At 46.5% G+C, this 14,113-nt stretch overlaps 1 protein-coding gene across 2 annotated transcripts in view; it reads right to left on the reverse strand.

Moving 5' to 3' along the window:
- Window positions 1-14,113, reverse strand: part of NCAPD3 (non-SMC condensin II complex subunit D3) — a 70,260-nt gene that overhangs the window by 6,444 nt on the left and 49,703 nt on the right. For both annotated transcript variants that reach the window (XM_004052465.5, XM_055356430.2), the window contains exons 26-30: window positions 7,353-7,490; window positions 6,905-7,038; window positions 6,432-6,631; window positions 2,843-2,953; window positions 954-1,136 (exon numbers count right to left, since the gene is read on the reverse strand). In XM_004052465.5, the coding sequence (XP_004052513.1) occupies window positions 954-1,136; window positions 2,843-2,953; window positions 6,432-6,631; window positions 6,905-7,038; window positions 7,353-7,490 (766 nt within the window). The remainder of the gene's footprint in view (window positions 1-953; window positions 1,137-2,842; window positions 2,954-6,431; window positions 6,632-6,904; window positions 7,039-7,352; window positions 7,491-14,113) is intronic.

Below are 14,113 nucleotides of genomic sequence, written 5' to 3' on the forward strand. Positions count from 1 at the left end.
TGTTTGGCTTATTTCACTTAATATAATGTCTTCCAAGTTCATCCGTGTTGCAACAGATGACAAGATTTCACTTTTTATAGATGAAAAGTACTCCACTGTATATATGCACCCCATTTTCTTTACCATTCATCCACTGATGGACATTTGTTTCCAAATTTTGCTACTGTGAACAGTGCTGCAATAAACATGGGAGTGCAGGTATGTCTTCGACATCCTGATTTCCTTTCTTTTGACTATATGGTCAGCAGCGAGGCTGCTGGCTCATATGTTACCTCTACTTTTAGTTTTTTGGAAGCTCTATACTGTTCTCCATAGTGGCTGTTCTACTTTCCATCCCTACCAACAGTGTACAAGCCATTCCCTTTCTCCATTTTAACACTTTATTGGAATAGAATCTTCACGTACTATGAGCAAGTCCATAAGTAATGTACTTTGAAGCCATATCAACCCTGGGTAAGTTGAATTTCCTTTTCAGAAACAGAATACTATGGGAAAGCTGTCACTTGTAGATGCTGTGGCATGACAGAAGAGAAAAAGGAGTATGCTACTTTGTGCTCACTGGTCTTTCCTACAAGAGATCTGCGTGCATTCCTCAGGACGGTGAGCAACAGCTACTCCTAGAAATGGCCGTGTGCTGGTCTGCTCTAAAGAGGGAGTGCTGGGGGAAGATGGGGACACACTGACACACCCTGGCAGACCTAGGATCTATAGTCACCAGCTACTGCTGCTGCCAGCTCACTTCCTGCACCACGTCCTTGTGGGAGGTCTGGAGCACAGGAAATCCATCACAGACAGAAAGGCACGAGGGAGTGGCCAACAAGCAGCACTCTCGAGGCCTTCGGGCTGACTAACCTCTGATGACGGAGATTTTGAGAGGTGCTAGACAAACAACAGACTGGTAGCAGACAGCAGACTGGACTGTCTGGTCACAGTGCAGCGGGCCCCACACCTACCTGTGCCACAGGTGCCACCTCAGCACCTCCAGCCGTCCCGGCCACATCTGCATGTTTTGCTAGCTCCTGCTCCTGGACCAGCTGTTCCTGGTACTTCTTCATGTCGTACTCAAGCTCTGACGCCAGCTGTTTGTCAACTGCAAAGAAGTCCTTGACCTCATCTCGGTAATCCTGCATCACCTCCTGAAACAGAGCCAGGAGCATCCTTTAATGTTTTCTTGAATAAAAACGTAAACCCTAAACCCCCACAACACACCTTTGCCTGTGTAACAAACCTGCACATCCTGCACATGTACCCCTGAACGTAAAATAAAAGTTAAAAAAGAAAAAAGCCCCCCAAGTCACGTTGCTTGATAAATAGTAGGAACAACAGGACTGACATTACTGAAAGCAGATGATTTCCATTCCAGTAACTAACAGGTACAATGGTATATTTGGAGCAAACACCACTGGCCACACAAGCAGAAAAATATGTGAGTAACTAACAGTTCTCTCTCTTAAGCAGCATCCTGGCTATCTGGCAGTTAATGGGCAATCTCTCCCAGGTTCCCAATGGGAGAAAGACATGCTCAGACACAGCCTCTGGAGCAAGTCCCAGGATGCATGGATCTGAAAGCTGCTCATCTGTCTACATTAGCCTCCCCATTGGCTCTCAGGGGATTCCAACTAAGGCTCAAATCCCATCTTTGTGTCTTCTTCTGAAGACCTTACAGAAAACCTTTTCTCACACCTAGGGAAACACACTCTTAGGTCTTAAAGAGGGGTGCCGGGGGCAAGACCACTTTGCTAAGAGAAAGAATCATCCCACCTAACAGTAATAGGGAGAAAAAGACACTGCAGTTCCAACGGGGAGGGAAGTCTCAACAAAGAGAAGGAATCCATGCACTTTTCCAGCTGCCACTAGGAGTGGGTTCCACAGGCCAATGAAGAGACTCCCTCAAGCTACTGACAACAAGCAGCGTGTGGCCATCCTCTGTGTGTGCACTCACAAGCAGGAGGAAGGCTTATTTTTCTTAAGTGTTTAAGTAGTCTATGTAGGATCAAAGCTCTGTTTTGTTTTTTTTTTTCCTTTCTAGGGTCTAAAGTCAGGCAATAAATACAAGAATATTTGCAAGTTTTTATTTTTATCATACAATGAGACTATCTTTCCTACCTTGGCTTCCTAGTATAAAAAGCTATTTGAAAATTTATATTCAATGTAATTTTTGTTGAGGCCTTTATTGGAAAAAAAATTGTAGCATTTTTTTGAGGAAGAAAAACACATAATGTGAACAGAGATATAACTGCTGAATTAAAGAAAAACTATGTTGTGTTTATTTCTTAGTAAAAGATTTTGCCAGAAAGGTCTGAGGCCCCACTTAGGTCTGCCCTGCAAGTCAACACATCCTGGGTTTGCTCCGACTGAGCTCCTCATGGTCCCCTTGCTTGACAAAGAATTCAGCCCGGTGATGGCAGCTCCCAAGGCAGCTCCTGCAGGGCAGTTATTTCCTGACCTTGTGAATCTGAGTCAGTGCAAAAGGTAAGCACCCTGAAATCAAACCCGAAGACTCATTTTCACCTTACCCCCAAGCAGCATGAACGAAGATGACTGTGTTCTTGACCCCAGCTGGGAAAGTTTTCCAGATGGACTCGAACTCCATTAAGGGAAGACTTGCTTGGCACAGTGGGCCGGCTCTTCACGGCCCTGGCTGCACATCCAAGGGAAAGAGTGGCTTTGGTGGAACCCACAGCCAACCCCTAGCTCCACAGCAGTTACCAAGGTAATGTTGGGTTTGCAGAATTTGGGGTTCTAATCATTCACGGATTGCCTGCACCGTCATAACTGACAGAAGATCCTAAGTAATGAACTGGTAGGACAACAACCACAAAAGCACAGGCTCCACCCTTACCCTGAGATAGTGCATGAGTTCCCGCAAAGCTGGGATCTTATTTTTCTCCAGCACAGTCTTCAGGGAGATGATAATTGGAATAATATTTTCTATGAAATTCCTCTTCTGAACCTGGTAACACAAACAAAGACATGTTTTCGATGTATGAACTTCTGAAAGACAAAGGCCTCTCCTTGATCTAGTTCTTTGAGTAGAGCCACCCTACCACACTATGTAAGTTTATTTTTGCTTTTCATTATGATACTGGGGATGTAGAGGACCTCTGCTTTTCTCTGGGAGACTTTGTAAGCATTACCTCAAAACACTCTGAAGGCTTTGTAAGATAGGGTGGGGACAAATACTACTCATATATTCTAAATGGGGAAAAAGAATTAGAAACATGTTGAGTAGCTTTTGACAAAAGCCCCAAATCTCCACAGAAGACCCTGAGGGACCTTGGCTCTTGCTCCACCTTCAGTCCTCAACTCAACACCCTCCGCTTGGAACAGAAGTCAGCTCGTTCTGGCTACCCAGAGGGACACTTCGTATTCCTGCTGGTGAAGGGACAATGGTCTAAAAATGGCTAAGCATGAAGACAGCCAGCTCTGTCTCTCTCTGTGTGCACATCCACAAAATACTATGCATTTAGATACAGAGTACCTGATTTGACCAAGTCTTCACACTTTACCTTGAATGATCACTAACCACAAATATTCTCCAGCGAATCTCTTTAAATTAAAAAAAAAGCACTATAGTAGCCCACATATGCAAGATTTATCCTCCTGAAGCTGAAAGTACTCTTTTCCTTCTCATTTAAAGTCACTAGTATATGTTTCTTCCTTGTAAACCACTCATTTCTAAAAAGTCTTATCAGAGTTCCTGAAACAGGAGGACAACAGGTAGAGAAATAAGCAATTTAATAAACCCAGATGTGAGCAGATGTTATGTTCAGGAATAGTCTTAAGAAGTGGCTTCCATGCATTCACTTGACAAGTATTATCAAGCACCTTCTCTGTCCAGGCAAAGAGCTAACCCTCTGAGGATGCAAAATGAAGCTAAGCATCCCTGCCCTCCAGCCACTTCTAGACAGTGTGTGTCTCAAGGGAAGAGGTGTTAAGTGGCAGGGTGTTAGGGAATTTAGGTATGGAGATGGGATGCCTAAGGACTGCATGGCCATCTGATGGATGATCCTGAGGATGTGTGGAGAAGGGAGGATGGGTGGGTGAGGGCGCTGCAGACTTTAGACCCAGAGGCAAGAGCACACGAGTAGGGTGCAGCTCGCAACTGAGGTGCAGATGGCAATTTGAAGTGGAGAGGTTAGAGGTGAGGATGGAGGGAGGTATGGGAAAGGTGGAAGGCACACCCAGAAGTTCTTGTTTACCTTTAAAAAGAAGAATCAGGGTTTATTCAGAAGATGATAGGAAGCCACAAGCATAGTTTTTAAAGATTTCACTATTGAAGTATAACATATGTAATAAATTTACCCATTTTAAACAAACAGTTCCATGAGCTTTGACAAAAGTCTATATGGAATAACCACCACTACAGACCACTCACCATCTATCACCCAAAAGCTTCCTGCCACCCCTCACAGTCAACCTGCCTTTAGTCTGTTTCAGATATAATAACATGATCAAATTTGTACTTAAGAAAGACCGCTGGGCTGGGTGTGGTGGCTCATGCCTGTAATCCCAGCACTTTGGGAGGCCGAGGCGGGCAGATCATGAGGTCAGGAGATTGAGACCATCCTGGCGAACACTGTGAAACCCCATCTCTAATAAAAATACAAAAAAACTAGCTGGCCGTGGTGGCTGGCGCCTGTAGTCCCAGCTACTAGGGAGGCTGAGGCAGGAGAATGGCATGAACCCAGGAGGGCAGAGCTTGCACTGAGCAGAGATCGTACCACTGCACTCCAGCCTGGGCAACAGTGTGAGACTGTGTCTCAAAAAAAAAAAAAAAAAAATAGTTAGCCAGGCACAGTGGCAGGGGCCTGTAGTCCCAGCTACTCAGGAGGCTGAGGCAGGAGAATGGCGTGAACCTGGGAGGCGGAGCTTGCAGTGAGCTGAGATCGTGCCACTGCACTCCAGCCTGGGTGACACAGTGAGACTCTGTCTCAAAAAAAAAAAAAAAAGAAAGAAAGAAAGAAAGAAAGACTGCTCTGGCAGCAAGGTGGTACATGGCCTGTGACAGAAAGAAACCAGAAACAGAAAGGGTGGTAAGGAAACCATGGAAATGGGATAAGCTTAAATAAGGTCAGAACTAGAGAGATAGATTGGTAAGAGAAAACAGGCAGGATCTTGTGGCAAGATATGATCAGAGTCTATATCCTTGGAGTCAAAAGCCTTCAGGGGCCAGGTGGGAAATACACATTGGCAATCCAGGCTAGGAGGAAAACACAGGCCTGCAGAGGCCTGCGGCAGCCAAACTCTGCCCCAGTCATTCAGATCCAAATTCTACACCTCCTGCCAACAAAAGCCTCAGCCTGACACACCAGACTCCAGTCTGCAAGAGCACCATAAACTGTGGGAGAAAGGGGAGATGAAGAGCAGAAAGAAGAGATGACTGAGTGAGTTTTGACAGAGTAAGTCAGAGACACCTGGAGCACGTCCTGGCAGCAGGGGGACCTGAGCTCAGGCTCATGAGAAATGCTGGAGTGGGAAACAGGTTTGAGAATTGTCACCATCTGGCAAGAGTTAAAGCCATCAGTAAGAAAGAAGTCAGCACCAGAGCATGGCACCAGGATTCCAGGGAGAACAGGGAAGCCAGTAGATGGTGAGAAGAGTGGGACACTCACTTGTGACATGAGCTTAGGGGAGCTGCACACTCACTTGTGACGTGAGCTTAGAGGAGCTGCACACTCACTTGTGACATGAGCTTAGAGGAGCTGCACACTCACTTGTGACATGAGCTTAGGGGAGCTGCACGCTCACTTGTGACGTGAGCTTGAGGGAGCTGCATAATCACTTGTGACATGAGCTTAGGGGGAGCTGCACACTCACTTGTAAAATAAGCTTAGGGGAGTTGTACACTCACTTGCAACATGAGTTTAGGGAGCTTCACACTCACTTGTGACATGAGCTTAGGGGGAGCTGCACACACTTGTGAGATAAGCTTAGTGGGAGCGGCATGCTCACTTTTGAGATGAGGTTAGGGGAGTGGCACACTCATTTGTGTGATGAGCTTAGGGGGAGGGGCACACTCACTTGTGAAATGAGCTTGGGGGAGGGGCACACTCATGAGACGAGCTTAGGGGGAGGGGTGCACTCACTTGTGAGATTAGCTGAGGGGGAGCAGCACACTCGCTTGTGAGATGAGCTGAGGGGAAGCTGCACACTCACTTGTGACATGAGCTTAGGTGGAGAAGCACACTCACTTGTGAGCTTGGGGGGAAGGGCACACTCACTTGTGAGATAAGCTTCGGGGAAGGGGCACACTTCTGAGATGAGCTTAGGGGAAGAAGCACACTCACTAGTGGGATGAGCTTAGGGGAAAGGGTCCACTCACTGGTGAGATGAGCTTAGGGAGAGCTGCACACTCACTTGTGAGATGAGCCTGGGGGAGGCGCACACTCACTTGTGAGAAGATGATCTTAGGGGAGCAACACACTCACTTGTGAGATGAGCTTCTTCTGAGCTTCCTGCATGACTACATTTGCCAAGGCCATGTCATCTTCTTCCATAAGGAGGTCCTTGTCTGGTTTAGATCTCATTGCCAAAAGCTTGATCTCCTTTGAGCTGAGGACCTCAAACGTGTCTGAGAGTAACTCACTGGCATCCAGGTCCAGGGGTAGGATGCCATCAGCAAAGCACGCTGACAGACAGAGAGAGAGAAAAACGTGAGCTTCTGAGAAATGCTCTGGCCCAGAGAGGAGGTGTAATTCCCACAACTGGGGGGCCATCTGAGGCTGTCAGGGGGTCTGCAAGGGTGTTTTGTCTGGGGCACAGCTGATGCCAGAGAAGGACAAGATGACAGGGGTCTTCCTGCAGTGCCAGGGTCTCCCTTACTAGAGGCCTGCTGGGCCATTATCAACACAGCATTTCATTTGCAAACACACACATTTTCTCCCATACACACTGGGCTTACCCAAAATACTAAGGCAGATTTTGGAAGTGATGTTGAATCGCTGTTCATCTGTGAAGTGCTCTAGAAGAAATTTGTAGATTTTCATTCGTCTCTCTTTGTTTGACTTTCCCTTCAATGAAAACAGCCGCTTCTCTCTGTGGCAGAATGGGACAAGTTCACTGCATCACATGGGCATGGGTGTAAGGGATTTAACACTGCATTTTAACTGCATCCTAAAAGCTGCAAGCCAAAGACTCAAGTGCACTACAGAGATCCCAGTGCTCATCACAGGCGCTGCCCTTAGGAAGCGATTCTCACGACTGTATTTTCTTACGCCATCCTGCCAAGCCACAGTAAAGACCTGGGGCAGGGTCTGTGTCCAACCACTACCTGCAAAGAGCCCAACCTCCCCTGATTCCCCCAGCTCTTACCCAGATACAAGGAGACCAGACTTAGCTGCTTCACTGACCTCTCTGACTGGGGGAACTTGTTATACTTCTCATGCTTCTCATAGTTATTAAAGTGAAAAATACATTCAATGAAGTGTTGGAAGAACATGACAGGGTTCCTCTTCAGTAACAGGTGAGCTAGGCAAAACTCCCCGAAGCTGCAAAGGTGAGAGAAACAAAGAGGGAGACCCATTTGCTATGTACCAACAGTCTCTGAATACACCAAGAACTCTGCTGAGCAGAAGAGAGCTGTACATAAGCGTAGGGATTCAAAATCTATCCCAATAAACAGTTCCCTCGGATCCAAAGAAGACAGAAATTCAGCTATTTGGTCTGTCCTTGCTCCACAGCTTCCTTTCTAATCCAAGGTAAGTATATTTTTTCCACCAGGTTTCCTTTCAAAATTGACACAAGGTGTTGTCATCCAGCTGCAGTTCAAGTGGGGAAAGTAATCGACCAACTGAACCCCAAAGCTGCTTCTGCAATCAATCACAGGCCAGTGGTCTTATAAGACTGATGCAATGACAACAGTCACCAGAAAAGGGATATCTGGCCTTCACCTCCCAACTTCAAGTTTGTCACCCACAATTATGAACAAAAACCAATTTTAGTAACTGGAACTTTTTTCAAGAATAAGGATTAATGACGAGAGCTTCACAGTTTGGATCAGGAGGACAAGTTCCCTCTGCAAAGCAACTGACTCAATGCGCTTTGGAATCACCAGCAAGCCCTGGGCACTCTCCTTCCACCCATGCCCTCAACACATCTGTGCAATGCTGCACATGGGACACAGATGCCACCAGGACCCCACCAAAATGAAGATTTTCAATGCCAGATGTAAACAGGCAAACTGTTTGACTACAGGCCACCAGAGAGTTTCTGTTCATCATGATAGTAGGTGACAGAGTGCCAAAGCACTGATTTTTGCTCAGGGGTCAAACTAACATGGTGCAGGACTCACTGTGATCCATTCGCACTGTCAAGACCAGTGTTTTAATTTAATTTCAGAGCTCAAATGCAATTTCCACCCACACAGGAGCACCAGTCAGCTCTCCTTGGGAGAGGAGCAGTGTCAAAGACTGTCCAAACAGCAGACACTGGCTCTGGAGTGCGTTGGGACTGTGTAGGAGACTGACTTCTCCTTTCCCCAGTGGTGCTCCTTATGCCAAAATTCAAATCAGTTTGTGTTCACAGCACACATATCAATTAAAAATCAGAGAAGGTAGATGAGAAATCATGATGGAAGTAAGCCCAGATAAAAATTCCACTGTAGATAATTACACCTTGACTATTCACCTAGGAAATATGGGAGCAGCTTGACCTAGAAATATGAAAATAAATAAATAAAACTCTGTTTAATAACGAGAATTCCTTGAGGCAAAATTCACTTAAGGACAACCAGAAGCACCTGTCTGATCTAAGAGTAGTCAGTTATATTTTGTACAAATTATGTTGTTTAATGACCCATGTTTGAAAGGCAAGGGTCATAGCATCAGATGAAGTTATTTCTAAACAAGGGTTACTTTGGTAAACCATCTGTGACAAGAATGAAAAAAACCACTAAACAAACAGGGATTTATCTTCTGTGGTATTTTATTATAGTTAATCTACTATGGCATGGCAGTTTCCACATTATGTGAACTTCCTCCTCAGAAATGAAGTCACATATACGAAAATGTAAAGCCAGATAGAATCAGCAAATCTTCCACAAGAAGAGGGTTCCCTCCGAGTTAGGACTTAATGTCCATGCCAATCGACTCAGTTTAGGTCAAGAATACACATGGGTGGAGGTGACCAACAGGCAAGATACTGTGGAGTTTAAGCCCTAGTGAAAAACTCGCTGAACCATCTATACAAATAAATTCCATAGCAACATAAACCCATGCCAGGATTCACACGCTCAGGGCTGAAAATGTAGTCACAGAGCTTTCTAGCAAGAGAAACTGGAAGCCAGAGCCAATGTGTGATATCCACAACTCATCTTGGCTGCTGTATTCACTGGGACTTTATTAAGAGGGCAAGTTTCAGCCTTGATTAGATTAAGATGCACAGATCCTGCAAGCTTCCTAATTGGAGAAGAGGGACTATTTTGTTTCTTGTTTGTCTGCTGAAAAGTCAGGAGAAATTAACATTCCAAGTAATGCTTCCTAGAACATTCCCTTAGAGTGACAAGAGGCAGCACTCTCTAGGTATGTGGATCAGGAAACCTCCAGGATTCTCAAGAAATCTTAGTAAGCTGGGAGCTCGGTCAGCATCCTCTCCCCAGCCCTCAGGACAACCACTAGGAACACACATACCCACACCACCAACTCAGGGATGCGGTCTACGGATTTCACACAGCACGAGCTGCACGAATTATATGGAACACAAACGGAAGACCAGCTAAATCTGAGTGATTACCTTATCACAGCCTTGTAAAAAGAAGTTATTACTCTCTTACTAAGAATCGAAATCCAGGATATTCAAACAGCCCAAAAGGCCACAAGGTTAGAGCCATGTGTCCACTTCTGCTTTCAGCTTTAGTAGGAAACATAAAAATCTGACTTCAGATTTCTTCATGAGCTGAATGCCATTCTGAAACAGGGTGTCTGCTCAATAAAGGCAGACTCATGAGTTCATGCTGAACTCATGTTCCTGACCTGGCCTACAACACGTCTATCTCAGGTTAGGACCGGGGCTCAGACCCATTTATACCAGAATTCTACCTGAGGCTTGAAGCAGTATTTCCTACACCCTAGTTCTCCCTGGCCACCACCCCAAATCCAAGTGCCTGTGATGGTCTGTCTAGACCCTGGACATCCCTGCATTGCTGCTTCCTTCCTCCATGTACTCTGCACTCCAGGTTCCACGGTGAATCAGGCCCTACTCTCCACAGCTGACTCTCAGGGCACTCCCTATGCTTCCCCTTCATAAATGTGGGCCGGCTGTCCTCCAAACACACCAGTTCTCTCTCAGCCCTCCCAAGGGGAGGCTGCTTCATCCCTCAGTCAGAGGATGAGGAGCACATTTCCCGGACCCCCAGTGCCTTCCTGCCTTCACCCGCCGAATGTTCACGGCATGTCTGCTTGGTTTCATGTTCCTTTTCTAGGGATGCGGAATAACAGAACCAAACTCATGCCCCTCAGGAAACCTACACATAGCGTGTGGACCAGATAGTGTGTTGCCAAAAGTGCTCTGACACTGGAAGACAGCTGGAAGTGGGTCCAGTGAAGTGCGGAGAGTGTGGGCTGGCTGCTGTTAAGACGCCTCCACCTCCACCTCCCTGTGGTGCTCCCGCCATCTGCCTCTTGCGCTCTCTGCTACCTGGTTCCCAGGTTTGCTCTCCATTCCAAATCCCCGCAGGACTCCCCATGCAGATGAGCTACTGAATGCCCTAACTTTCTGCTTTCCTGACTTCATTGCTTCCAGTGACCATCCCATCTGGACCCAATGTCACCAGTGCAGCCACGCCATGGACCCAGTTGCCACACTGGAGATCAACTGATGACTACCCTGCTGATCCTTCCAGTGGTCCGGCTCCTGACTCCCTCACCCCATTCCGATTGTTCCACGGCTTCACTAAGCCCTCCAGATAGTCGCGTGCTTGCTTCCTTTTCTCCCAAACCAGGCCATCCTTGTTGTTGCCCCCTTTTCTATCTCAATGGTCCATTATTTGAGGCGCTGTCCTGCCTTGAGCTTCTGGCCCTGCCTCTCTGCACTCCTGTGGCAGTGCCCGCAGTGCCCAGTTAAACTACAATAATCTGCTTATTACTTGGCTGTCGCCCTGTGATTACAAGGCCACCACCTATCAGGCAGACAGGAAAACAGATCATAGAATTCTGTAGCCTCCAAATCTGGGGTTTATACCAGCAATTAAAAATGTCATACAGGCCAGGGTGGTGGCTCACGCCCAATCCCAGCACTTTGGGCGGCTGAGGTGAGAAGATTGCTTGAGCTCAGGAGCAGCATTGTGAGAACCTAACGCTACAAAAAATAAAGCATTAGCTAACTATTTGGGAGGATGAGGTGGGAGGGTCACATGAACTTGATTGAGCCCTGATTGCTCCATTGCACTCCAGCCTGGGCAACAGAGCGAGACCCTGTCTCAAAAAAAAAAAAAAAAAAAAAAAAGTCACACAGAGCGGGCAGGCAGTGCAAGGACCTGCAGGGGAGGGCAGAGCCTCATTCTACAGAATGTGGGTGATGGGGAGGCAGGGCTGCAGGAATGAGTGGGGTCCAGCTCTAGCCCCTGTGGCCAGCCTCAGAAGTGACCATCGTCCAGATGCAGCCTGTGGCCAACAGCTCTCCGTGGAGGAGCTGTGACTACTGAGGCCCCCAACCTCATAGCTGTTCAGTAGGGGGCTGCTGAGGAGATGCTCAAAGCCCCAGATCCCAGGGAGGCGGGGGATGGTGGGGCCAGCACAGGTGTGGTCCAGGATGTCCTCTTTGAGATACCACAGATGGATGAAGGCTTGCAGAGCATGTGCTGCTGAGTGGGGCTGATGGGGAGCAGACCTGGTTCCGTGTGCAAGAGGTAGAAAGCCTTCCCCCAGAGCTGTCCGTGCTACCTGCCCCTGGCCCACCCGGACAGAAACTCCTCCTCATCCGCAGCACCCCAGCTACTGAGCTGCTGGAGGATAGCAGCACTGGGGCGGCCCCACCATGCTGCAGCCCCTGGCCCCACTGCCACCTGGCCTAGCCTCTGCCTGCACAGACAGGGCTCCTCATTCGATCTGGATGGAGGGCAGACCCTGATGCAGGGGCTGCCCTCCATTCAGATTGTCTAGACTCTATCTGAAGTCCAACTGGTGCACACATCTTGAAGAGAGCCACTGGTACCTTTTCCCACCCCACACAGAGACCCCAACTCACTGTCTGCTTTGTGTGGGCTAGGGTGGAGGGGGACTACAGGCTGGGCTCACTAATAAAGACCCAGAACCTCAAATTAGCCAGGTGTAGTGGCACATGCCTGTAATCCCAGCTACTCGGGAGGCTGAGGCAGGACAATCACTTGAACCAGGGAGACAGAGGTTGCAGTGAGCCGAGATCATGCCATTGCACTCCAGCCTGGGTGACAGAACAAGACTCCATCTCAAAAAAAAAAAAAAAGAAAACAAACAAACAAAAAAACAAAACAAAAACAAAACCCAGAACCTCTAACCAAAAAAAAGTCATAAAAAATTCAATAGGCTCTGTCACCATAGTCTCTTCCTAAGATCTGCATTAGCAGAAACACACGAAAAAACATATTGCCTGATGCGGTGACTCAAGCCTGTAATTCCCACACTTTGGAAGGCCGAGGTGGGTAGATTGCTTGAGCCCAGGAGTTTGAGACCAGCCTGGCAAAAACGTGTCTCTACAAAAAAGTACAAAAACTAGCCGAGTATGGTGGCATGCACCTGTAGTCCGAGTTATCTGGGAGGCCGAGGTGGGAGGATCACTTGAGCCCAGGAGGTCGAGGCTGCAGGGAGCCATGACTGTACCACTGTACTTCAGCCTGAGCAACAGAATGAGACCCCGTCTCAAAAAAAAAAAAAAAAAAAAAAAAAGCAAACAAAAAAAACAGTATCTAACATAGCAGATAGGCATAGCCTTTGGCCTAAAAATCAAAAGTCAGGCACAGAAAGATGTATATATATATATACACCACACATTCTCACTCATATGTAAGAGTTAAAAAAAGGTAGGGTCACAGAAGCAGAGAGAAGAATTGTGGTTATTAGAGGCTGGGGAAGGTATGGAAAGGCTGGTTAACAAATATAAAATTACAGGAGGAGTATAGTAAAATGCTCAACAGCACTGTAGGTTGAATATAATAACAATAATTTACTGTCTATTTTCAAAAAGCTAGGGAGAGGATTTTGAAAGTTCCTGACACAAAGAAATGATAAATGTTTGAGGTGATGGTTATGCTAATTATCCCGATTTGATCATTGCATGCTCTATACATGTATCAAAACATCACTCTCTGTCCCATAAATATGTATAATTATTACACGTCAAATAAAAAGAAAAGGAAAATTTTCAGAGAACAGACTAACTTAAATTACAGTTAGCAAATGTAGTCATCAGCTTTTCAAACCTGAAAATCATGGTCTACATTTGAACCATGGTTTCAACAAACCCAGGATGCAGACATAAAAGGGATAGATTAAGGGGGAAGTGTTAAAATGCTAGAAGAGGCCCTGGTAATCTTACTACATGGTAAAGTATCTCTATGCCCTTCATTTGATTGATGATCTGAACACCCATATGTACAAATCCCACCTACAGTTTACTCATTGTTCATTGCTCTTTTTCACATACATGTATAGGGGCTAACAACAGCGGGGAAAAATGAGAAAATGCAGGTTAAGTAACCGATTTTACCTCCCAGGTGCATCATCTGAAAGCATTCCCAGCCTGTCTGATTACACCTTCTCCTGAGCCACGTACTGCGTAGAAAGCCCTGAGAGTCAGTATAGTGGACACGTTGTGAAGGTAAGAGGGTGTGTGAAGCTATCTAAAAAAAGGTGACAGCCTTAGCTTTTTGCCTCTGGCTCTAGAAAGCAGTAAGTAGAATGTTAGTTTTACTGGTTTGTTATGTGAAATGTTCCCCCTCCTTGGAAAATTACACCTAAAGAAAACTGAGCAGAAACTTCCACAGAACTCAGGGTAAATTATTGGTGGCTATATTTAGATCCAGAGGGACCCACTGTTAGCAGCCATTTATAGTTAATGAGCTCTGTAAAAACCTCTTCCCCACTGTGGGGCTTTTGCTATGGCATTCAGCATTCTACTTTCCAACTGCAGACTTGCTTGA

Source organism: Gorilla gorilla, chromosome 9 (assembly GCF_029281585.2).
Source record: "Gorilla gorilla gorilla isolate KB3781 chromosome 9, NHGRI_mGorGor1-v2.1_pri, whole genome shotgun sequence".
NCBI classification, from domain to species: domain Eukaryota; kingdom Metazoa; phylum Chordata; class Mammalia; order Primates; family Hominidae; genus Gorilla; species Gorilla gorilla.